The 27,175-nt window shown below is 40.9% G+C and overlaps 1 protein-coding gene and 1 long non-coding RNA gene across 3 annotated transcripts in view; one reads left to right on the top strand and one right to left on the bottom strand.

Annotated features, from left to right (window-relative positions):
• Window positions 1-27,175, top strand: part of RASA3 (RAS p21 protein activator 3) — a 221,817-nt gene that overhangs the window by 134,072 nt on the left and 60,570 nt on the right. For both annotated transcript variants that reach the window (XM_030569135.1, XM_030569144.1), the window contains exon 5: window positions 722-798. In XM_030569135.1, coding sequence (XP_030424995.1) covers window positions 722-798 — 77 coding nt within the window. The remainder of the gene's footprint in view (window positions 1-721; window positions 799-27,175) is intronic.
• On the bottom strand, window positions 9,750-25,213 carry LOC115654631. The gene is made up of 3 exons (XR_004001217.1): window positions 25,199-25,213; window positions 10,468-10,474; window positions 9,750-9,875 (listed from the first exon to the last, which is right to left on the bottom strand). It is a non-coding gene; the product is annotated as an uncharacterized LOC115654631 (long non-coding RNA).

Raw genomic sequence — 27,175 nt, 5'->3', positions numbered from 1 at the left:
AAGAAAACTACTGAATTTTCTTCAATAAAATCATAGGCTCATGTTTAAAGACATAGTAAAGGTTACTGAGATGAGTGCTTGCTTATATGATTATGTTATGTGAAAGTACATTTTTGGCCTGAGTTACAGTACTGTATAACTAACATTGTGACTATAATGACTGGAAAACTTTGTGGTGATAGATGATTTAAAAACTACTAATGTGCTTGGCCTTTGTATTTCTGTTTAGTTTCCCTGCCTAGTACCTCTTCTTCTTTTGCAATTTATAATAGATTGCACATGCAGGTCCGTAATTTTGAAAACATAGGGCTTAGGGATATCCAGTTATCATACACTGATGTGATATTATTCTTGACTGGTGAGGTGCAGAATCTATGCTTAAACTTTAAAACATTAAAATTAGATAAAGCTGCAATTAAATATTTTTAGTCTCAGGTTGGTCACTCAAACCAGAGAATCTGTATTGCTCAATTACTATAATATACAGAGGTAAAGTAAGGGACAGATTTTTAGGGACTGAAGTTGAATTAGGAGGTTTGCTGGCTGATTTCACTAAACTAGTAAAAAATACTGCTGAGGCTGTATAGCTATTTAGTTAACTAATAAACTATTTTTGAAATTGCAGATGGTGACAAACTTGCCCTGTTTTTAAGCTGAAATGTTGTGGTTGGCTATATAATGCTGTAATTTTCATGTGGCATTATGTCATTCTGTATTTCAGGGAAAGGTACACCTAGAGCTAAGACTGAGTGAAGTTATAACAGACACTGGTGTCATTTGCCATAAGCTTGCAACAAGGTAAGATCTGAAATGTAACTATAGAACAATAATGGTAACTTGACAATGATTTGCACTTTCTTAAATTAGTAAAAATACTGTGTTATGAAGGAATATGTCAAATGCAAACAGTTTATAATACAGCATTTTAAAAAAATTACTTTAAATAACCAAATCACTTATTAAAATTTAATATTTTTGAGCTCTAAACTTTAAATGGCCTACTTCTTTATTTTGAGATCTGCTCATCAGTTTATAGGTTGCACTATGTTTTTCATGAAAAGACCCAAATGTATGCTAGGTGGTTGTCTCTATTACTTTAAAATTTAAACAATCACTTATCCCAACTCTAGGTGCAATATAAATATTAGAAACACAACAAAGAATATCGTAAATGCCCTTCTACTTTAATAGGATTATACCAGCCAAGTGCCTTCACAACATAACCTGCATAGTGACAGAATGTTACATTGCATGTATAATGATCAAAAGTCCACCTGCAATTATAACAGCAGACTCACAATCAGCTACCCCAGTTACCTCACCAACTCCTCTCCGGAAAAACGCAGAAGAAATGAGATTGCAATAAATGCTCTGAGGCTAATAAGTTTGAGTTCTGTCAGACCCCCAAGCAAGTGAGTGGAGTGAGTTCCAAAATCCCTCTTAGATTATGTTTACACTGGACCTGAAGGTGTAGTTTCTAGTTCAGGTAGATAGACCTGCAATAGCTCAATCAAAGCTAGTGCACTAAAAATAAAAGTATAGCTACAGTAGGCAGGGCTAGCTGCCCCAAGTATGATCCCATCTGAAACCCTAGCTATGAACACGGGCAGCTAGCATGTCCTGTTGCTTGGGCCACTTTGGCTACATTTCTTTGTTTAGTGCACTAGCTCTGATTGAGGGTGTAAATTATACCTCCAACTCCCTAGAATACCCACAGAGAGCCCTTGCGAGTAATTCCCTACATTTTAAACCCAGGGACTGCTAGCTCGAATGTCTCTCCTGATTGCAATTGCTGCAGTATCACTCAGAGAGAAGCAATCTTTCAGGTAGTTGGGGTCCAAACCGTTTACGCCGTTGTTGCTGTGAGAACTTTTTAGTGATAGCAGCTGAGATCTTAACTATCATTATATTAGGGCAAACACAAATAGTGAAAGAATCGCCAACTCCGTGCTTTCACTTAAGCCTGGATTTTTTTTTAATAACTTTGCTGAAGCCAGTCTTGTTGGGTTAATGGCTGAAATAAATGATTCATTTTATTGACATGAGAAAGGAGAGTGGTCTGCTCTTTAAACCTCTCAAATGTGTTTCGAGGCTTGCTCTTCCTGAGGAGGTACTAAAGTGTGGTAGGATGGATTTTAAAAAGGCTGGCTCCATAACAAGTCTTTTTCCCAAGGAGAAAAAGCTCTTAACAAAATTAACTGGCTTGAATGTGTATTTAGCAGAATATTTTTATCCTGGTTCAATGTTTTTCTCTTCATTTTCTCCCTCCTTTTCTCACTTTTCAGTCCAACATGCAGCCTGCTTTCATCAGCTTGTTCTCTTCCAGTCACCCTTGTTTTGTTTCCCCATTCACCCATTATTTACTTTTTTCACTTGGAGCTATAATCACAGATTCAATATTAATTAACCTAATGATTTGATTTGAAAGGCCCTGTTTATACTTTAGCTGTCAACCAGACTTATTACCGAGCAGTGATATGGCTGGCTTGAAATGTTAGTCACCATGGCAGCTGGGTGTTTTGCCCTTGCCAGGAGCCTAGGGCTAGCACATGGCTATCATCCTGTAAACATGCTGTAACACTGTTCTTTGCAACATAGACAGGACCTGTTACTCATGCCTGAGTGATCAGATTGGTTGATCCTTGTCCTTCCCAGTGCGATCGGTAACAGGACATCCCAGAGTACGCTGCCCCAAGTGCTGCTATTGCCTTTGAGTGCATGTCTTTTGGCAATCAGACCTCTGCTGAGGGACTATGGGATAGGATAGCTGCCCAGATTTTCCCCCGCTTCCCCAATACATGGGTACAAACATGGTGAGGCAGCGATGTGTAAACTGACTGACATAGCTAGGTGCTTTACATCAGATTTCTCTTCCGTTCATCAGTGAAATCAGACCTTTAACATTGTAACAAGGTTTTTTAAAATTAAATTCCTGAAGTGCTAGATGATGGTAACAATGGGAAATTGGTCATTGCCTTTCTACTTATTGTTCAGGTCTTGTGCTATCGAGAAGCTGCATATATGTGACGTGTAAGCAGCAGCATCTTGCATACCAACAGGGGTGTGGAATTTTGTTTCTAACACTTTCTAATATTCATCTGAGTGGACAAGTTTTAAATCCCTATTTGAATCTTTGTTTATGTGACCTTGGATTTAAGACTATTGAAAATATTTTAAATTTGGTTTGTGAAGCATTCTATAACCACGATTTGCAAGGTATTGTTCAATAAAGTGGATATATTAGCTCAACATTCAGAAATCTTTAGTTTCTAACCTCTGAGCCCTTGATAACAGATCACAGCTCCCATGACCCATATTACTATTTAAAATCCCACTGGCCCTCAAAACAAAACCTGTAAATAGGAATCTAAGGAAAGTTTTATCCTACTGTTGGTCCTTCCCACTCTCCTGCTATTTGCTCTGTAACCAATCTGAGCATGCCATTCCTGCTGTGGCTGAGCCTTGGAAGTGCCCCAGTATGTTGTTCACTACTGTGAGTGGGCATGGAGGTTTGGAGTTTAGAAGGGGAGGCAGTGAAGATGAGCATGTGGATAAAACACTTAAAATCCTTTGGTACAGTTTGTGATGGCCAAACATGTCATTAGAGGAGGGAAAGAAAGCAAGTGCAGAAGGAAAGGAGAGGTGATTAGATCGGAATCAACACTGCAAAATAAAATCTGGGATTTTTCATGCAGTATCTTTTTAAATGATTGTTTTAGCTGGATATATAAAGCCCTTGCAGATTCCTGCTATGTGACTTTTCCACCAGCTGACTCCTCGCTCACTCAGGCACAATTTGATTCTAGCCATATAAGGGCAGAACACAGTAATTGCTTAACAAAGAAATCTCCTCCTATGATCTGTGTAGATGGAAAATGCCAGAGGAAGGACGATGGAGAGGGAAGGGAGGGTGGAACCTTCCTTTTGTGAAATAGTTCATGAATGAAAAGTAGAGACTCAATGAAACAGAAGAATGGAACTACCATTATAGATCTGTCAAGGCTCTTGGCTTTGTGGGGAATAGGACATGGAAGTGCTTAAAGCAAGGTTGAGATTGTACTTTTAGTGAGCAAATAAGATAAAACTCTCATATGTGAAAGAGAACCTACAATGATTACATCTGGCATTTTTTAGCAAATCACATTTTAAAGCTTTTCTCGTGCCTTTTATTTCTTTTATTTCAGCTTTTTCTCTCGTGCTAATCATTTTGTATTATCCCTACACATGTTGTATAGTATTCTGCAATAGCCAGACTCTGTGAGATCAGGTTGACACTCCAGGCTCTCTCATTTAACTCTTCATTTCCTGGCTCTTGTGGATTTAATTTAAATGCCAATGTTGTTTAATGGGATTGTTTGTAGTTTATTATTTTTAACAATAGTATTTAGAAAATAGAAACTATCCTGAAATAACTGGTTGGAGCTGTTCTATAAATACTCTTATATGCTACATAGACTAGAACAATCCAGATTTGCAGTTTCCCAGGAGACCGAAGGCTGCATCCAGTGGGCCAAATTTTCAAAAAAACTTGTGAGGTGAGCAAAGTTTCTGTACCCCCAACAGTGCCGGCTGTCAAAAGACAAATACATGTTTGTGCCGGCAGACTGAAAATTAGGCTTGGCTAGAGACCTGATGCACCCTTTTTACCCATTGAGACATACCCACTGGCATGAGGAAATAAAGATCAGTCTCTTGTCAACACACCTCGTGTCAGACCCCTGTTACACTTGCCTTCTGCCTTTGTGCACATTGCCGCTGCCAGCTCTAGTTTTGCCAGGCCTGAAAGCAGCTGGGGCCTTGGTCTGCTGGCACACACCATCAGCATCAAGCTGGACAGGTGCATTTTATCTAAATAAAACGTCAATGAAATGGATCATTAGAAGTGCTATGCACTGAATATTTAAACAGTAGGGAAAGAAAATAAAACCCATAGAGCACTTTAGGCTTTCATAGCTTCTGCAAAGGAAACGAAGAAAACATGTACCTTCTCCCCTGGAAGCATTCAATGCTGTCATTTAGCCCAAAACCACTAAGCTGTTGTGGTTTATCAGCGTTTTGTGGTGGCTCTGACAATTGCCACCACAGTCTCCCAGGCTGGATCTCTGTCACAGAGATTAGAAGGAGAAGCATTAGTCCCTAGTCGCTCCCCCTATAAATGAATAAGAACTCTAGCTTATGCTCCTCTAGGGAGTTACTCATCACCCCACTGTGGACTTGCAGTGGACCCTGAAGGAACTGGCTTTGTTTGAGGGAGTTTTCAGCTGGCATCTTGCTCCCTCCTAATCCAACCCTCAGAATGTCGGTCTTGTGATTCTCTAAAGTTAAACACAGGGAGAGACTTAAGCCATAGGCTCATCCTATAAAGAGAGTATGAAGTTGCAGCCCATTCAGGTATGACACTGGCCTGAGTGCGTAGTGCAGACTCACTTCAACAATGAAAAATAAAACATGCATAAGGCTGTGTGGCCTGCGCCATACATGTCATATTAATATGTACTAACTACTGTTGTGCACATATTGCACAGCACTGTATGCCCCCCCACACACACACATTCCCTGTTCCTCAGCACACATTTAGTTGCCGTTTTTTCCCTTTTGGCAGTGGCTGGCCAAGTGGCCATTGACAGGAGGATTGGAGAACTTCTTTCTGTCTGCTGGTCCAGAACTTTGAGGCGCATGCAACCAAGTCCCATAAGCACATCCCTTTGAGTCCTGGAAAAAGGTGGTGTGCACCTGTCCCTGAAGCTGTGCTTCTTCACCACCACTTAGTGTGCACAGGTGGCTGGCTGCATGCAGAGCCTCTTTGAAAATCCCGTATGCCAGCACCTCTTGTTTGCTCCAGGAAATACAGAGGACTTAGTATATGATACTCCAGTTTGGTCCAAGTGGCCTTCCTCCTTGAACAAACAGTTCAATGTCGCATGCTGGGACTGGAGTTATGTCCATCTACATCTTAATAGAGGAGGGGGGGCAGTAGGTTCATTGTAGACATCCACGATCCATGAGCCTCACTTTGGCCACACCAGTAGAGACAGTCAAAAGTAATACTTCTGACTTCAAAGGTTCCTATGGGTATTAGGCATTTAAGTCTCATTGAAGCTGCATGGGAGCTAGTTTCCCAGCTCCCTTTGGTTTCTTTGAAAATCCCAGGCTATGTCTGTAATTATTTATTTAAATGTCTGTATTTATTCAATGTTCCCAGATTGCTCCATCATGCCTTGTCTCTTAAGTTAAAAAAGCCTGAAAACATCTGTTCTTGGAAAGCTTTTTCTTCTGCTTCTTTTGTTCTTTTCCAACAACAAATTTGTACAGCTGAGTTGTAGCTCATGAAGTGTGTTTATAAATGACACTGCTGACAGACTTAACTTGTGTGGTATTAGCAACCACTGCTGCTTTTTATACATAGCAATAACAAAGTCTTCCAATGACTAACTTGCAGATCTGCAAATGCATTAGTAATGCTCAAATTTGGTTGGTAATTAAGCATTTATAAGCATAGAGTGGAGGGTGTGGGGGCTGCTCTGCACTAATTTATGAATGCTATATGTGCTCTGTGATTGTCTGAGCGCTATAGGGGATAGATTCTGTCTGACTATATGGAGCTAAGGCCTGGTTTGCACTTAAAAATTAGATCAACCTAGCTACGTTGCCTAGGTTGTGAAAAAAAATTACATCCTGAGCATCGAAGTCAGGTCACTCTAACTCAGTGTAGAGGTGGCTAGGTCGATGGAAAAATTCTTTCATCTACTTAGCTCCCACGTCTTGGACGGGTGGATTAACCCCTTCCACCAAGGTAGGAAGTGTCTCCACAACAGCACTACAGCACCACCAAAGCTGTGCTGCTGTGGTGTAGACATACCCTAAGTCAAAAGAGTCTTTTAGGAAAAACAAGCAGGAAATGAGACAGTGACTAGAGATAAGACACTTCTGGGGCAAACACTTCAAAGGTCGTTGAGAGACTTATGGCTAGGCTATTAATTGGGGAGGTCCCACCTACTGTGTCTGAACTAAAGTTAAAAGGCTTATTTTGCCAGGGCTGTGGGGGTCTAAGATCAAAAGGATACTAACCAGTCATAAAGTCCCTTTTTAGAGAGCAACATCGTGGTGGGATCAGGTGTCAGGCACAGTTTGGGGAAACAGGCCGAGACACAGAGAGGCTCCAGGAGGGAGTCTAAAGAAGTTGGGCTACCTGGCTATCATGGAGGGTAAGCTGCAGATAGATATCCCTGCACATAGACTGTTCTTGTTCTCTTGTGCTCTGTAGTGTTCCTACTGTTAAGAAGGAATGATACTTTATTCTGAAGAAGTTGAATGGTTGCTGTACCACTGGTCACAGCTCCCAAGGGCAAAACTGCGGGTACAGAAGCTAAAACAGACCTGCTGAGGTAATCACAGTTAACACACAAGTCCTGGTCTGAGTGGCAGAATTGCATAATTCTACCCTGAGAGAGGTGACCGCTTGAGATTTGTCACCTGTGGGGATGTACTCTGAGACCCAGATTGGGGACTGCAGTGCAGCTAGCCTGGTAACTGTAGCACATGGTATTTTAGTGCTTTTAAGTAAATTTAAAACACCTCCCATTCATCCAAATGCTTCCTTTTATTAATAAGCATTACTTCCTCCTTTTATAGGTTGTGGCATGAGTAATTTGCTTTCATACAAATACCTGTCGTTGTCAGATACTAGGACAAGTAATGTAACTGTAAAACCTGGGTTTGATTAAAAAGAAGACTTGTAGCTGAATGTCATCTGTGTATCAATGACACTGCGAGCCCAAATGTGTCTGTTTCCTCTGGAGGCTTTATTTGCACATTGACAGATGTAAAAATGGGGAGCCCAGCCTTCAGGAAGGACAACTACTCAAAAGTTGGTGTAACAAAACTTTATATGCTTTATATATGGTTCACTAGCACAGGAAATAACAATATTATCTTTCTAGTTTTCCATTGGAGAGTTGGGTTTTTTTTTTATAAGTGTCATTGCTAGAACATGAATATTAGTTTAAAAAACAATGCCAGACTCCAGTTACTTGGGAATGTGGGAAGTAGATGGTTAATACTGTAGGATATATTGATACATACACTTTTTATTCTCTCAAGTAAATTGCCACTATGAGTCATGCAGGCATACAGTGCGCAGCAAATCCATTCTGAGCTCACTTTCTCAGGGTCAAACAAAGTGTATTTTCCTGCATAAGATTTGAGCTGAATCGGTACAAAATTAATGGTGATGCTGAATGGGACTTAGCCAGTTTAATGCATGCATCACTCAGTGCTCCTAGCCGCATTTGCAGGGATTTTATCTTTTGTCTGTATCCATTAAAAACTACTATTAATATAAAGCAATCTCAGGGTTTCACTTTCAGTAAACGTAAGCATCCATTAAAATGTGTCATGGCCTTCCGTTTCATGAGAGCATGCCCTACATCAGTGTTTCACCAACCTCCTGGAGGTCCACAGACTATGTCTAAGGGGTCTGTGAAAAGTGACTATGGAAAATAAGGTTTCAGATCGCAGAACCGGCATTCAGTTTTTCTGATTAATCAAAAGTATGTCGGTACCCCCACCTGCAGGTCAAAATCCTGAAGTGTTGTCATTACCATAGAAGCCCACAATTTATAGCCCTTTCTCATACTGCGTCAAATGCCATGCCAAGCATGTGTAACATTATAGTTGAATTCTAGTCAGTCAGCTTTCAGTTTAAGACGTCTATGGTAGGGATCCACGGACCGCAGTTTGAGTTTCCAAAGGGGCCCTCGCCTCCGTTCGAAATTTTTTAGGAGTCCACAAATGGAAGAAGGTTGGAAACTACAGGCCCTACATCAAAATATGCCTTTTTCTTTCATTTTGCTATGGAACTGCACCTAGGGCTTGTTTTTAATCTTGTGTGTTTCATAACCAATTGAAAAAAACATTTGATCTGAGATTAAACCAGACAGCATCTGGTTTCTAACAGTGCAGAACTGAAGTACTGTAAAAGAAGTCCTTTCCAATCCAAGGTATGCGGTATAGAATATGGGGCTGGAGGAGAAATGCACACCCATAGTAAGATAAGAGTTTCCTTCCCTGCCACCCAGCCAAGCCCTCTCCTTCCCTTCTCTATCATCCCTGAAACTTCCACCATCTTGCCCATTCTACAGGTTGAATTAAGTTCATGCTCCTCATCCTCTCTCTCCAAGCTCCCAGCCCCTACTTTTATCTCATCTCTCATTGTAACGATGCGGTTCTGACGGGACCCAACTGAGAGTGCCAATTCAGGACCAATTGCTTAAACAGGGTAGTTGCAGCCCTAGGCTGGGGTTTTTCCACCTCTAAGGCAAACCAAACCAGCCAGACAAAAAGGACTTTGGTTTCACTCCACTGGCTAACCACAAGTCACTCAAGCAATTTCCTTAGGCACTCCAGTCTCCCAGTATCACCACCAGTCCCACTCATCCTGGGAATGAATGGCTATGAAAACCAACACCCCAATAAAAGAAAATGGTTCTCTTGATCCCAAAGGACCAAGCCCCAGACACAGATCAATATACAAATCAGATCTTACCCACAAATCATGCTGTTGCCAATCCTTTAGAATCTAAAATCTAAAGGTTTATTCATAAAGGGAGAATGATAGAGATGAGAGCTAGAATTGGTTAAATGGAATCAGTTACACACAGTGATGGCAAAGTTCTTAGTTCAGGCTTTTAGCAGTGATGGAGTAAACTGCAGGTTCAAATCAAGTCTCTGGAATACAACCCCTACTGGGATAGGTCATCAGTCCTTTGTTCAGACCTTCAGCTTGTAGCAAAGTCCCTCCAGGGATAAGAAGCAAGATTGAAGACCCGATGGAGATGAGACATCAGCCTTTTATAGGCTTTCCCAGGTGTAAGAAACTCTGTGTTCTTACTGTGGAAAATTACAGCAAAATGGAGTCTGCAGTCACATGGGCAAGTTCCTGCATATTTTGCTGAGTTACAATCTGCCTCCTCTCAATGGGTCAGTTGTGTAGCTGATGGTCCTTTATGGGCCATCAAGCAGGCTAGGCAGAGCTAACACCAACTTGTCTGGGGTGTCACCCAGAAGCACAGCACAAATTTGAAATACAGACAGTATAGAGACAATATTCATAACTTCAACTACAAAATGATAGATACATATAGACAGCATAATCATAACCAGCAACCCATAACCTGGTCTTAGACACCTTATATGACCCCCTTTTACATAAGATTTGATGCCACTACAGGACCTTGGTTGCAACCATGTTCTATATGGTCCCAGAATATATCAGTAACGTCACACTCATTTCTTCCTGTTGCCTGTGCTCTTGCCAAGCCTCCAATCTAGTATCAATCTTCCTTTTGCATCCTTTTCCCAGTTTTGTATCCAATCTTCCTTCGATGCCACCCCCTATGCTTGAAACCTCTTTCCTTTTCCTTACATTCCAGCAAACCTCCTCTTATTCATAACCCTAATTAAAAGTACACTGCTTCTGTTAGGCCTTTCAGCAATATCCACCCCAAGCAGAGACTATTTTAAAGCCTGCACCATGGTGAGATCAAGCCATCATCTGAACAGCCTGTGCATTATGTGTAAGGCTGCATTTGGAGTGCTAGACAGGAACTGGTCTATTCTAAGGCAATCTATTTCAACACAAAGTGCCAATGTTATTTAAATAACTTGTGTGCATCCTGTTCTACGCAGTAGTTAACATATTCAGAGTTAATAAATGAAAGCTGAATAACTCGCACATAAATCCTTTAAAGATTAAATTAAATGTAATCTCTGAAGTTATTCGGGCGATAGGAATAGTTTATTGGGAGTGGAGGAGGGTTAATAGTTCAAATGCTAAGGCAGCCATGTTTGCTGTTGATACTTGAACTGGAGAGTTTCTGAGGGCTTGTAGCTTGCCAGAGCACTTGTCTTTGCATAATCTCTATAGGTTTTGCTGAGAAATAGCTGTATAAGGATTACGCACTTCTTTGGCTGTGTAGAATTAAGGAGTTTGCATACATACAGTTACTGAGAAGTAGTCATACATGACTCTGAGTGCCAATCAGAGCGGAGGGAACTCTGCATATGTACATGTGCGTTATGGGTCAATAATTGCACAGCATCCTTTCACTCTCATACAATTGCGCTGTAGTAACTGGAAATAGCCAGGAAAGGGAAAGTTATGGAAAGAAATCACTTTATTTCACATTTCCAGTTTGTAGCTTATCAACAGAAATGATGCAAATCAGACTAAAATCAAAATACTATGTAAACCCAGAATATTGTATTTTTTTATATTAATGCACAGTTCAGTATGTAAAAGCAGAAAAGTAGAATTAACTTCGTAAAATTAGAAATCCCATTAATGTTAATGTTTGTACAAAACAGTTGTGGTGTTTTGCCGTTCATTTTTACATGTTAACTTATTTGAGGGTGGGGGATTTCAACCATGTGTTCCCCTCCTTCTTCCAGCCCACCTCCCCATTAAAGTTGGAGATAGACTGATTGATTGGTTTTCAGCAGTACCATTCTCAGATGCTGTGTGCGTCATGGAAAGGACTTCTCTGCCAGAGATCTCTGTGTGCCTTTAAGATCAGCCCTGTGTTGAGAGCAGTATAGAACAACGCCATGCTTTGAGAAGCACTGAGAGGCAGAATGCTAGTCAGAGCCCTTGCTGTGAACAGCAGACTCCCTCCTGCATGTCGGGCCTGCTTGGCCCTTATTCACAGACTGCAAGTTAAGCTGCTTGCACCCTACCCATTGAACACTTATGTAGTACTAAGCACACTGTGGTCCAGAATGTGGCCACTTCTAAAAATCCTATCCAAAACTTCAGTAGAAAGCAAGGAAAATTTAGGATGCTGTCACTGAAAGTCAGTTTTTTAGTATCATTCGTTACTTTCTGTGTTTTTACAGTTTGTAAGAGAAAAGACTGCTACTTTCCAAATTGAGTCATGTGTGCAGTTTTCTTTTGCAACTCATTACTGGACGATATTCTGAGTTCTTGTATCCTTTACCTGCAGTTTCTGTGTCATAACTAATGTCAAGCAAAGAGAGCTTTTGAATTCCTTTTGAATGTAGGTAGTTAGAAATGTGTTGTGAACCCATTTAAAGAGCAGACCTGCATCAAATAGCTCTTAATGTGTGCAATATGTAACATAATGCAGCTAGGCAATTTAATCCTGGAAAAATTGTAATGTGCGTTATTTTCACAGCTTTACTAGCATGTACCATGTTTATTGTTTGAATGGAACTCTCACAGGAACAATGTTATGGGATATGATTCAACTTAAAACACACTTTTCCCTGAAAATCTTCTACCTTTAGTGAGTCAAGTATAAAATATAATTAGGCAGGCCAAAAAAGAATTTCAAGAGCAACTAGCTAAAGACACAGACAGTTTTTAAAGGCCATTGGAAGCAGGAAGCCTGCCTGTTAGTGGTGCCACTGGATAATCAAGAGACTAAAGGAAGACTTGAGGAAGACAAAGCTGTGGTGGAGAAGCTAAATGAATTCTTTGCATCAGTCTTTGCTGCAGAGAATGTGAGGGAGATTTTCACACCTGAGCCATCTTTTTTAGGTGACAGATCTGATGAACTGTGCCAGACTGAGGTGTCAGTAGAGGTGGTTTTGGAACAAATTGATAAATTAAACAGTAGTAAGTCACCAGGACCAGATGGTATTCACCCAAGAGTTCTGAAGGAGCTGAAATACGAAATTGAAGAACTACTGATTATGATATGTAACCTGCTGCTTAAATCAGCCTCTGTACCAGATGATTGGCGCATAGCTAATGTAATGCCAATTTAAATTAAATAAAAAAAAAAAGGTTTCCAGAAGCGATCCTGGCAATTACAGACCGGTAAACCTAATTTCAGTACAAGGCAAATTGGCTGAAACTGTAGTAAAAGAACAGAATTATCAGATAATTAGATGAACATGATTTGTTGGGGAAGACTCAACACAGCTTCTCTAAAGGAAAATCATGCCTCACTAACCTATTCTAATTCTTTGCGGGAGTCAAGAAGCATTTGGACAATGGTGATACAGTTGATATAGTGTACTTGGGCTTTTTACAAGGTCCCACACTAAAGACTCTTAAGCAAGCAGTCATGGGATAAGAAGGAAGGTCATGGATCAGTAACTTGTTAAAAGTTAGGAATCAAAAGGGTAGGAATAAATGGTCCGTTTTCACTGTGCAGAGAAGTAAATACCAGAGTCCCCCAAGAATCTGTGCTGGGACTAGTGCTGTTCAACATATCCATAAATGATCTGAAAAAGGGGATAAACAGTATGGTGACAAAGTTTGCAGATGAGTCTAAACTACTCTAGATAGGTAAGACCAAAGCTGACTGTGAAGAGATACAAAGGGATCTCAGAAAACTGGGTGACTGGACAACAAAATGGCAGATGAAATTCAGTGTTGGAGTGCAGAGTAATGCATAATCCCAACTATACATACAAAATGATGAGGTCTTAGCTCTCAAGAAAAGGACTTGGAGTCATTGTGGATAATTCTTCTGAAAACATCTGCTCAATGTTCAGCGCCAGTCAGAAAAGCTTAACAGAATGTTAGGCACCAGTAGGAAAGGGATACATAAGAGAAAAATTATCATTATGCTACTATATAAATCTATGGTTTGCCCATACTCAGAGCTGGCTTTACAATGAAACACAGTGTGCCCTGGGCATGGGCCCCATGACAGAGGACCCCAGGGCCGGCAGCTGCAGGGGCAGAAGCTTGGTCCCTGCTGGCTCCTGCTGCAGGCTCTGCCCCTATCAGTAGCCAAGCTCCCGCCTCTCCCATCTCTTGCCCACCTCCTCCCCTGAGTGGTTCGCATCCCTGCCTCCCCTACAGGGCTTTTCTCACTGCCAAACAGCTCAGTTGCTCCAGAAGGAAGTGGGAGGAGCGGGGCTGCAGCACACTCAGAAGAGGAGGCAGAGAAGGGGCAGGGCCTTTGGGGAGAGCAAAGATGGGGCCCCTGCACTCCTCCTACACATCCCCGCCCCCAGCCCTCTGCTGTGAGGTGCTCAGGGTAATGGGCTGGGGTGGGGTGGGGCAGGGGGCTGGTAGCACCCCCACAACCCCAGCCCACACCCTTAGCTCCCTGTTCTGACTCCTGCACCCCCCTCACACACACATCATCCCCCTGCCCTCCCTGACTCCTGCACCACCCCACATCCGCGCCCCCACCTTGAGCACCAAACGGGAGCTTTTGCACCCCTCCTCCACATTCCCACCTGCACCCCTCGCATCAAATGGGAGCTGCCCCAGGTAAGTGCTCCATGCCCCAACCTTCTGCCCCAACCCTGAGACCCCTCCTGCATCCTAGCTCCTGGACAGACCCTGTACCCCAGCCCACTCCTACACCCTAATTCCCTCCTAGACCTTGTACTCCCAGCCCTGACTGCTGCACCTCCTCTCATACACCCTGTCTGCCCTGACTCCTGCACCCCCCCCACATCCCCACCTGCGCCCCTCACACCAAACCAACCCCCTGTCCCATCCCTGAGCCCCCTCCCACACTCTAACTCCTGGCCAGACCCTGTACCCCAACACCCAGCCTGCTCCTGCACCCTAACTTCCTCCCAGACCCTGCACCCCAACACTTTTTTAACCTTTAAAAGTATCCCTCAGTGATTTACAAGTGGTCTGTGGAAAAATAATTAGACTACAAAAACAGTCAAGGTACCTCACTTTATTGTTCATTTACTTCCTATTACTTATAGGAGAGGATAAGAATGAAAAAGAGGGCGGGGCAGATAAGAGAGAATATTCTTTTCTTGGCTAGGTCCCAAGGACTCATAGACTCATATACTTTGAGGTCAGAAGGGACCATTATGATCATCTAGTATGAACCTCACTGCACAACGCAGGCCTCAAACTCTCACCCCACCCCCGTCCTGTAACAAAACTCTACCTATGTCTGAGTTATTGAAGTCCTCAATCCATGGTTTAAGACCTTAAGGTGCTAGAATCCTCCACAAATGACCCTGCCCCAATGCTGCAGGAGGAAGCGAAAAACCCCCAAGGGCCTCTTCCAATCTTACCTGGAGGAAAATTCCTTCCTAACCCCAAAAATGGCGATCAGTTAAACCCTGAGCATGTGGGCAAGACTCACCAGCCAGCACCCAGGAAAGAATTCTCTATAGTAACTCAGATCCCACCCCATCTAACTCCGATCACCAGACCATTGGGCATATTTACCTGCTAATAATCAAAGATGAATTAATTGCCAAAATTAGGCCATCCCATCATACCATCCCCCCATAAACTTCTCAAGCTTAGTCTTGGAGCTAGATATGTCTTTTGCCCCCCACTACTCCCCTTGGAAGGATGTTCCAGAACTTCACTCCTCTAATGGTTGGAAACCTTCGTCTAATTTCAAGTCAAAACTTCCTAGTATCCATTTAGTATCCATTTGTTCTTGTGTCCACATTGGGTCTAAGCTAAATAATTTCTTCCTCCCTCCCTGGTATTTATCCCTCTGATATATTTATAAAGAGCAATCATATCTCCCCTCAGCCTTCTTTTAGTTAAGCTAAACAAGCCAAGCTCTTTGAGTCTCCTTTCATAAGACAGGTTTTCCATTCCTCGGATCATCCTAGTAGCCCTTCTCTGTACCTGTTCCAGTTTGAATTCATCCTTCTTAAACATGGGAGACCAGAACTGCACACAGTATTCCAGATGAGGTCTCACTAGTGCCTTGTATAACAGTACTAACACCTCCTTATCTTTACTGGAAATACCTTGCCTGATGCATCCCAAGACCACATTAGCTTTTTTAATGGCCATATCACATTGGCAGCTCGTAGTCATCCTATGATCAACGAATACTTCAAGCTCCTTCTCCTCTGTTACTTCCAACTGATGTGTCCCCAATTTATAACCAGAATTCTTGTTGTTAATCCCTAAATGCATGACCTTGCACTTTCCACTATTAAATTTCATCCTATTACTATTACTCCAGTTTACAAGGTCATCCAGATCTTCCTGTATGATATCCCGGTCCTTCTTTGTATTAGCAATACCTCCCAGCTTTGTATCATCTGCAAACTTTATTAGCACATTCCCACTTTTTGTGCCAAGGTAAGTAATAAAAAGATTAAATAAGATTGGTCCTAAAACCGATCCCTGAGGAACTCCACTAGTAACCTCCTTCCAGCCTGACAGTTCACCTTTCACTATGACCCATTGTAGTCTCCCCTTTAACCAGTTCCTTATCCAAAAATGAACCTGAGCACAAGGCCCTGTAAATCCACCACTGCCCATGGTGGCAGGGCAGTTCTGGTCACCCTATATCCAAAAAGATGTATTCAAATTGGAAAAAGTACAGAGAATGGCAAGAGGAATGATTAGGGGCATGGAAGAACTTCCATATGAGGAGAGATTAAAAGGACTGGGACTGTTCAGTTTAGAAAAGCGATGACTGAGATCGGGAGTCTATAAAATCATGAATGGTGTGGAGAAAGTGAATAAGGAAGTGTTATTTACTGCTTCACGTAACCAGGACCAGGAGTCACTCAATGCAATTAATGGGCAGCAGATTTAAAACTAGCATAAGGAAGTACTTCTTCCATAGTGCACAGTCATGCATGGTCCAACTCATTGCTAAAGGATGGTATAAAGGCCAAAAGTATAACTGGGTGAGGATAGGTCACTCAGTGGCTATTAGCCACGATGGTCAGAGAAGCAGTCCTGTGCTCTGGGTGTCCGTAGGCCTCTGATTGCCAGATGCTGGGACTGGATGACAGCAAATAGATCACTCAATAATTTTGCTGTTCTGTTCGTTCCCTCTGAAGCATTTTGTACTGGCCACTGTTAGAAGACCGGATACTAGGCTAGATGGACCATTGGTCTGACCTAGTATGGCCATTCTTATGTTCTTATCTACTCGTTAGAAATAACACCTAAACTTACTATAAATAAGAGATCAGAGAGAAAAGTTGGGTTATCTTTCTAAAAGATATGCTCTAGCTCAAACAGAAATTATGAGTTTGATGCAGAAATTATCGGGTGAGGGTTTTGGCTCATGTAATGCAAGAGGTCAGACTAGATGAAAACGTAGTCCCTTCTGGCCTTAAAATCTATGGAAAAAACTAGTAAGTTAGTTATAAAGTGCATAATATATCTGAAGCTTTAAAGATTTCTTTAATATGAACATGGATCTGAGTTGCTTGTATAATAACTGAAATTATACAGCTAATATAGGATATTAATTAGGTCTGGTTATACCAGAATAGCTGCTTGACCATGCCTTAGATTGGATGGTGTGTTTTTAATGTTTTTTAAAAGATTTAAATAACCAAAGAACATAAATAATCCAAAAAGTCTTATATTTACATTGTCTTTCACTCCAAAAGATCCCAAAGTGCTTTGCAAAGCTGCACAGAACAGGGAATATGCAAAAATCACTTCATTCACAAATGAAGTACATCCTCCTCTGGGTTGAAACATGGTGGCTTTTAAGTGGGCTCAGAAGAAGTCAATGCCCTTTTAGGGCAGAAGCAAAACAGAATATTGTATCCAACTGGAAACTTGTTCAACAGAATGTTAACATTTCAAGTTGGCCAGGACACCAGGGCTAATACCCTTACTTTTGTTGTAGGGGAAATGCCATGGAATATCTAACAACCCCAACTGGTCAAGACGTTTAATGTCTTATTTGAAAGACTGCATATCCAACTGCAGACTGCTCCCTGGCACTGTGTTAGGGCAGTGCTTCAGTAGCCGCTTAGAGGGGAGAAGAACCACTTGGCAAATCATGAACACTATTCCCTGCAGCACCCATGTTGAGAGCATTTAAAAAATAAGGGACATCAGGCAGGGTCAGCCCATGTGAGCATTTTTGCAGTACCTGAACAGATATTTTACTTTTAATATTTAAATCCGTGTTTGTCCAGTTATAATGCAGGAAGATGCAACAATAGGAAAGCTTTACTTCTAGTGGAAGCTTTTTGTGTTTGGAGCCATTCTGTTTAGGTTTTCCATGGTATAACATGACTTGACATGTTCTTTTCTGATATCTGCTAGTAGTGCCTTCTTGTATGTATGTACAATGTGCATCTTCGAGTCATAGAGCAGCAGAAGGTATAAAATAATCTCTGGGAGATATGGCTCTTCTCAAGTGCCCTTATAAATGGACAGATCCATCAGTTTGGAGCCTCGCTCTATTCTAGACCAGCAGTGCAACTGAGAATGTTCAGAAGCATGCAGCTCACTGTCATTTACCTGATGTAGAAAGTAGGATAATAGGAGCTGTGGAAAGTTCTGGGACAGAGGAACAAAATATGTAATTCAGCATTCTGTGACTGGTGAAAATTTCCTAAATTTAGTGGTTCATGAATCCTGTTTAGCCTGTATTTCTGTAAAGCCAAGCATATTTAGGATTTTTTTAGAGTTAATTTAATGGGAAAATGTATTAAAACTGTGCAGGTTTTGTCTGTGGGTATTCTGTTTGGAAGGAAAGTCTATTTGTGGTCCTGTGAATACTGTGAATTAAACAGAACTTTACAAACCTGATTCACTTTGAACTGTCAGAGCAGTGAAAGAAGATTGTACAATTTCACTTTCTAATTTTGTGCATTAACTCAGTCCCACTAACACTATGGGGTCACTATTTATTTATTTATTTATTTATTTATTTAATTTTACTTTCCTAATATTATTACAGATCTGCTATCTACTTTCAAGAGAATGAGTACCTGGGATTATACTGTTGAATGTCAATTACAATGGTGTTTTCCTGATTTGCTACATTTTGGGTGGGGTTTTTGGTGTTTGTTTTTTAATACAGTTTCTAACAAATCCCAGTCTGTATGTAGGGTTGAGTCATTCTGAAATTCTCTCACTAATTACCCGCTGAGTTGCAGCATATTGTTTTATAACAAGGAGGTGTGTTTCTGAGGTCTTTTTTGGGTTACTTTCTGATTAAGAAGGCATAAAATCCTTTTTTTGTGTCAACTTTGACACACGTATTAGTTTTGAGAGGAGAATGGGCAAGTGTTATATAGTTTGCCTGCATTACTCTAAGAAGTCGTAAAACATAGTAGGTTGTTGTTGTCATCAGCTTTAAGTATTGCTGATGAATCAGTTCAATTTGCATACATTAATGAAAGTATTGTATCTAACTAGAGATCAGTCCCCTTTAATAATACAAAGTTGTTAATCAAGATCAATTTCTCTCTAATTACTAGGGCTGTTAATCAGTTAACTCATGCAAATAACTCAAAAAAATTAATTGCGATTTAAAAAATTAATCGCGATTAATCACAGTTTTAATTACACCATTAAACAATAGAATACCAATTGAAATTTATTAAATATTTTGGATTTTTTCTACGTTTTCACATATATATATTTTATTCTGTATTATAATTGAAATCAAATTGTATATTATTTTTATTACAAATATTTGCACTGTAAAAATGACAAAAGAAATAGTATTTTTCAATTCACCTCATACTGTAGTGCAATCTTTGTTCTGAAAGTGCAATTTACAGTTGTAAGGTTTTTTGGTTTTTTGGTTTTGTTACATAACTCCACTCAAAAACAAAACAATGTAAAACTTCAGAGCCTACAAGTCCACTCAGGCCTACTTCTTGTTCAGTCAATCACTAAGAGAAACAAGTTTGTTTGCATTTACAGGAGATAATGTTGCCCTCTTCTTGTTTACAGTGTCACCACAAAGTGAGAACTAGGGTGACCAGATGTCCCAATTTTAGGGGATTTTTCTTATATAGGCACCTATTACCCCCCACACCCTTGTCTTGATTTTTTTTTTTTACACTTTCTATCTGGTCACCCTAATGAGAACAGGTATTTGCATGGTACTTTTTGTAGCCGGCATTGCAAGGTATTTATGTGCCAGATATGCTAAACATTTGTATGCCCCTTCATGCTTCGGCCACCATTCCAGAGGACATGCTTCCATGCTGATGACACTCATTAAAAAAATGTGTTAATTAAATTTGTGACTGAACTCCTTGGGGGAGAATTGTATGTCCCCTGCTCTGTTTTACCTGCATTCTGCCATATATTTCGTGTTCTAGCAGTCTCAGATGATGACCCAGCACATTGTTCATTTTAAGGTCACTTTCACTGCAGATTTCACAAAGTGCAAAGAAGGTACCAATGTGAGATTTCTAAAGATAGCTACAGAACTCAACCCAAGGTTTAAAAATCTGAAATGCCTGCCAAAATCTGAGAGGGATGAGTTAGGGAGCATGCTTTCAGAAGTCTTAAAAGAGCAACACTCTGATGTGGAAACTACAGAACCCGAACCACCAAAAAAGAAAATCAACCTTCTGCTGGTGGCATCTGACTCAGATAATGAAAGCGAGCATGCATTGGGCTGCACTGCTTTGGCTGGCTATCAAGCAGAACCCGTCATCAGCATGAATGCATGTCCACTGGAATGGTGGTTGAAGCACCAAAGGACATATGAACCTTTAGCATATCTGGCACGTAAATATCTTGTAGTGCCATGAGGAAAAACTTGTTTGTCCAAGCAATTGACTGAGCAGAATTAGGACTAAGTGACTTGCAGGCTCTAAAATTTACATTGTTTTATTTTTCAATGCGGGTTTTTTGTACATAATTCTACATTTGTAAGTTCAACTTTCATGATAGAGATTGCACTACAGTACTTGTATTAGGTGAATTGAAAAATATATTTCCAGTTTATTTACAATGAAAATATTTGTAATCAAAAATAAAGTGAGCACTGTACACTTTGTATTCTGTTATAATTGAAACCAATATATTTGAAAATGTAGAAAACATCCAAAAATATTTAAATTATATTGTATTCTATTTAACAGTGCAATTAATCGTGATTCATTTTTTAATCGCTTGACAGCCCTACTAATTACTCATGGGCATGCAGCCATAGTTGTTTGAGTTTTATGTATTGTCAATTTATGTTTTGAAGACACAGTATTTCACTTCTGTACTGTTAGCAGTTACATCTGCTTTACAATGAACCAGGACATACCAGATGTGGTCTCCAGAAGACTGTGGACTTTATGTAGCATTTTAGAAGCACCATTGATTGTTTTCAATGTATATTAATAATCATTGATTTATCTATAGTCTTAAATGTGAATAATTTTATTTTTTATTCAAATGAAATGTATTTGCTGCAGTACGCTAACTACATTTGCAACTTATGTGGACATGGGAATCCCGTGAAAAAAATCAAGAAAGATTTATAAATATGTAATATCTATACACCTAAGAGGAGTTAAAAAGAACTTGTTTTTATACTTGTATAGGCCACAGAAAGTGCAGATTTTTGGGGAGTAGGTAGAGAGGAAAAAATGAATTAGCTGAGCTTCCATCCTGGTAGTTCTGCACTTTTGTTTGTTTTAAAAGCTGAAGTTGGTATTTTAAACTTTCAGTCACTAAAGAACATAAGAACTTAAAACTGGCCATACTGGGTAAGACCAAGGGTCCATCCAGCCCAGTATCCTGTCCTGCCAACAATGGCCAATGCCAGGTGCCCCAGAGGGAGTGAACCTAACAGATAAAGATCAAGTGATCTCTCTCCTGCCATCCATCTCCACCCTCTGAAAAACAGAGGCTAAGGACATCATTCCTTACCCTCCTGGCTAATAGCCATTAATTGGACTTACCCTCCATGAATTATCTAGTTCTCTTTTAAACCCTGTTATAGTCCTAGCCTTCACAACCTCCTCAGGCAAGGAGTTCCACAGGTTGACTGTGCGCTGTGTGAAGAAGAACTTCCTTTTATTGTTTAAATCTGCTGCCCATTAATTTCATTTGGTGTGGCCTCTAGTTCTTATATTATTGGAAAAAGTAAATAACTTTTTCTTATTCATTTTTTCAACATCACTCATGATTGTATGTACCTCTATCATATCCCCTCTTAGTCTCCTCTTTTCCAAGCTGAAAAGTCCTAGCCTCTTTATCTCTCTCTCATATGGGACCAATTCCAAACCCCTAATCATTTTAGTTGCCCTTCTTTGAACCTTTTCTAGTGCCAGTATATCTCTTTTGAGATGAGGAGACCACATCTGTACGCAGTATTCAAGATGTGGGCATACGATGGATTTATGTAAGGGCAATAAGATATTCTCTGTCTTATTCTATATCCCTTTGTTAATGATTCCTAACATCCTGTTTGCTTTTTTGACTGCCGCTGCACACTGTATAGATGTCTTCAGAGAACTATCCAGGATGACTCCAAGATCTCTTTCCTGTAGCTAAATTAGCCCCCATCATAGTGTATGTATAGTTGGGGTATTTTTCTTCCAATGTGCATTACTTTACATTTATCCACATTAAATTCATTTGCCGTTTTGTTGCCCATATCACTTAGTTTTGTGAGATCTTTTTTGAAGTTCTTCACAGTCTGCTTTGGTCTTAACTGTCTTGAGCAGTTAATATTGTCTGCAAACTTTACCACTTCACTGTTTACCCTTTTCTCCAGAACATTTATGAATAAGTTGAATAGGATTAGTCCTAGGACTGACCCTTGGGGAACACCACTAGTTACCCCTCTTCATTCTGAAAATTTACCATTTATTCATATGCTTTGTTCCCTGTCTTTTAACCAGTTCTCAATCCATGAAAGGACCTTCCCTTTTATCCCATGATAACTTAATTTACATAAGAGCCTTTGGTGAGGGACCTTGTTAAAGGCTTTCTGGAAATCTAAGTACACTATGTCCACTGGCTCCCCCTTGTCCACAGTTTGTTGACCCCTTCAAAGAACTCTAATAGATTAGGAAGGCACGATTTCCCTTTACAGAAACCATGTTGACTTTTGCCCAACAATTTATGTACTTCTATGTGTCTGACAATTTTATTCTTTACTATTGTTTCAACTAATTTTCCCATTACTGACGTTAGACTTACGGGTCTGTAATTGCTGGGATCACCTCTAGAGCCCTTTTTAAATATTGGTGTTACATTAGCTAACTTCCAGTCATTGAGTACAGAAGTTGATTTAAAGGACAGGTTACAAACCATAGTTAATAGTTCCGCAACTTCACATTTGAGTTCTTTCTGAACTCTTGGGTGAATGCCATCTGGTCCCGGTGACTTGTTACTGTTAAGTTTATGAATTAATTCCAAAACCTCCTCTAGTGACACTTCAGTCTGTGACAATTCCTCAGATTTGTCACCTAGAAAGGATGGCTCAGGTTTGGGGATTTCGCATCCTCAGCCGTGAAGACTGAAGCAAAGAATTCATTTAGTTTCTCCACAATGTCATTATTGTCTTTAAGTGCTCCTTTTGTATCTCAATTGTCCAGGGGCTCACTGGTTGTTTAGCAGGCTTCCTGCTTCTGATGTGCTTAAAAAACATTTTGTTATTACCCTTTGAGTTTTTGGCTAGCTGTTCTTCAAACTCCTCTTTGGCTTTTCTTATTACATTTTTACTCTTAATTTGGCTGTGTTTATGCTCCTTTCTATTTACCTCACTAGGATCTGACTTCCACTTTTTAAAAGATGCCTTTTTATCTCTCACTGCTTCTTTTACATGGCTCTATTTTAGTTCTTTTACTGTGTTTTTTTAATTTGGGGTATACATTTAAATTGGGCCTCTATTATGGTGTCTTTCAAAAATGTCCAAGCAGCTTGCAGGGATTTCACTCTAGTGACTGTACCTTTTTAATTTCTTTTTAACTAACCACCTCATTTTTGCACAGCTCCCCTTTCTGAAATTAAATTAACAATGTTGGCCTGTTGAAGGGTTCTGCCACCACAGGAATGTTAAATGTTGTTATATTATGGTCACTTTTTCCAAGCAGTCCTGTTATATTTACCTCTTGGACCAGATCCTGTGCTCCACTGAGGACTAAATCGAGAATTGCCTCTCCCCTTGTGGGTTCCTGTACTAACTGCTCCAAGAAGCAGTCATTTAAAGGATCAAGAAATTCTGTCTGTGCATTTCGTCCTGAGGTGACATGTTTCCAGTCAATATGGGGGTAATTGAAATCTCCCACTATTATTGAGTTCTTTATTTTGATAGCCTTTCTAATCTCCCTTGACATTTCATCATCACTATCACTATCCTGGACAGGTGGTCAGTAATAGATCCCTAATGTTATGTTCTTATCAGTGCATGGACTTACTATCCATAGAGATTCTGTGGAACATGTGGATTCATTTAAGATTTTTACTTCATTTGATTCTACATTTTCTTTCACATATTATGCCACTCCCTCCTCCTGCATGACCTGTTCTGTCTTTCTGATATATTTTGTACCCCAGAATGATTGTGTCCCATTGATTGTCCTCACTCCACCAGGTTTCTATGATGCCAATTATATCAATATCCTGCTTTAACACGAGGCACTCTAGTTAACCCATCTTATTATTTAGACTTCTAGCATCTGTGTACGAGTACTTTAAAAACTTGTCACTGTTTATTTGTCTGCTCTTTTCTGATTTGTCAGATTCTCTTTTATGTGAATGTTTCTCGTGTGATCTGGCCCTTACATTATCCTCTTCGATCCTCTCCTCTGACTAAAACCTAGAGAATCTCTATTAATAGGCTCTCCTTTAAGAGAAGTCTCTGTCTGATCCACGTGCTCCTCTGCAGCAATCGACTTTCCCCCAACTCTTAGTTTAAAAACTGCTCTGCAACCTTTTTAATGTTTAGTGCCAGCAGTCTGGATCCACTTTGGTTTAGGAGGAGCCCATCCTTCTTGTATAGGCTACCTCTATCCCCAAAGTTTCCCCAGTTCCTAATAAATCTAAACCCCTCCTCCCTACACCACGCATCTCATCCACCCATTGAGACTCTGAAGCTCTGCCTGCCTGCCTGGCCCTGTGCGTGGAACTGGGAGCATTTCTGAGAATGCCACCATAGAGGTCCTGGTTTTCAATCTCTTTCCTAGCGGCCTAAATTTGGCCTTCAGGAGGTCTGTCCTACCCTTCCCTATGTCGTTGGTACCTACATGTACCACAACCACTGGCTCCTTCCCAGCACTACACATAAGTCTATCCAGATGCCTTGAGAGATCCACAACCTTCGCACCGGGCAGGCAAGTCACCATACAGTTCTCCCGGTCATCACAAACCCAGCTATCTACATTTCTAATGATCAAATCTCCCATGACTAACACTTGCCTTTTCCTAGTGACTGGAGTTCCCTCCCCCGGAGAGGTAACCTCAGTGCGAGAGGATACCCTAACACCATCTGGAAGGAGGGTCCCAACTATGGGAAGTTTTCCCTCTGCTCCCGTTGACTGCTCTGCTTCCCTGGGCCTTTCATCCTCCTCAACAGCGCAGGGGTTGTCTGACTGGAGGCGGGACAAATCTACAGTGTCCTGGCAAGCCTCATCAACATACCTCTCTGCCTCTCCAGTTCCGCCACCCTGGCCTCCAAAGTCCGTACGTGGTCTCTGAGGGCCAGGAGCTCCTTGCACCGACTGCACACACATGCCACCCGCCCACAGGGCAGGTAATCATACAGCTACGCTGAGTGCAATAAACAGACTAATCCCCACTCTGCTGCTGGGCTTCTTCCTGAATTCTTTCCTACAACTATCTAGGTTAAGGATAGGGTTTTTGTTTAAATCAAGAAGTTTTGATTATAGTTTAGTTTAAAGGTCTTAAAAAATGGCAACTGTCCCTTGCCCCCTTCCCACTCCCCTTCCAGACTCCCTCTCAAAACTCTCTGTTAGCGGCCCCTGTTCACAAAGCATTAACATTTATTTGCAGGGAGTTTGTGGGTTCGTAGGCCTTTAGGAAGAAATGTGTTCTGAGCTGAGATGACTTTGTCTTCTGTACTTTTTCCTGTGACACCTGTAGCCAGAGTTAGGAATGTCTGTAGTTACACATTATTTATTTACTTGTCAAAATCTTTATTTAAAACACCCAGTCTGTGACCAGCATGGAGTAGTTCTGCCCCCTATTTGGCCCACCATGTCAGAATCTGAGAACTGTTAGATAAGACTAGAAGGTGCTTCTTTTGTCTTGCTGTTCTTTTCTTGCAGTTGAACCCTCTTTTCTCTTTAGAACACTTGTCTCATTTTGGCTTACCTCCGTTGTGTTCTTTGTTGTTCTGCCTTGCTTCTTGTCATCTTAAGTGGCTCCTTTATTCTCTCCTCTCCATCTATCTTGAAGATTCATCTCCTCTTCTTTGCTAACTACTCTCTTGGCAACCTGATCCATTCCCATGGATTCACCTACCATCTCTGTGGGTGATTCCCAAATCTGTCCATGTTCTGGAAATTTTCCTGTTCCTTGCATCTCCTCTTTGATGTCCCCATACCACTGAATTTCAGTCTTTCCAGAACTGGCTTCCTATATTTTGTTCTCCTGACCCCTCTTCATCTTCCATCTTTTGATATTGATATGGTTACCCATCTGTTGAACAGTAGAGGATGTCTAGGACCTTCCAGACGGGCTTCCCAGTGGAAAGAGAAACTATTGACCTGGAATCTGGGTATATTCTAAGCGTAGCTATTTTGTGTGTGCACACATACACCAGTCCTGACATGATGTGGTCAGACATCCTGCAGACAATCCTTTTTTTCAGGAATAACAGCCCAATATCAGGGAAGAACTCTGCCTCAAGGGCTGACTCTAGTTGGAGACCAAGCCAGACCACAAACTCTCCTATTGCTCTCATAGCTCCTTCTACCTTGAACCTTGTATTATATCCAAACTAATACCACACAGCCTCTCTTCCAAAGACTGATCATTTCTTCTCAAGCTAAGAAAAAAATCATAGAAGACTTCTGTGAAGCAGTGCCAGCTGGTGACACCTGCCATGATAATATCATCTTTGCCATCTTCCAGTCTCTCAACCTCTATTTCATTTTGATTCTTCCTTTCATTCTGCTCCCATATATAGAGTCCCTCATTCCTTCTATTTAATATTGTGCAAATCCACTATCCTCATAGCTCAAACCTTTGTCTGGACTCTGATCATCTCTCTCCTTGTTTATCACAACCACCTACATTCTGTCCTCCGCTCTTCTCACATTCCCCACTAATCACACCATTTTATCCCAAATGCCACTACAGTGGCTCTTTTCAGGTCACTGACTCCTTGAATACCTGGTTTCCTGTCTTCCTACATCCAACTGGAAATACTTCACTTCACTTACAAGGCCCTACATAATTTCATCTCTCCTCACATCTCGCATCTATTCCCTCCTACTCCACTGCTCATTCAGTATGCTGCTTCCGTTCCTCTTGCCTTACTACTCCCTTTCT

The sequence above is a fragment of the Gopherus evgoodei genome, chromosome 1 (assembly GCF_007399415.2).
Source record: "Gopherus evgoodei ecotype Sinaloan lineage chromosome 1, rGopEvg1_v1.p, whole genome shotgun sequence".
Classification (NCBI taxonomy): domain Eukaryota; kingdom Metazoa; phylum Chordata; order Testudines; family Testudinidae; genus Gopherus; species Gopherus evgoodei.
This window is presented reverse-complemented; position numbering and strand designations above follow the sequence as displayed.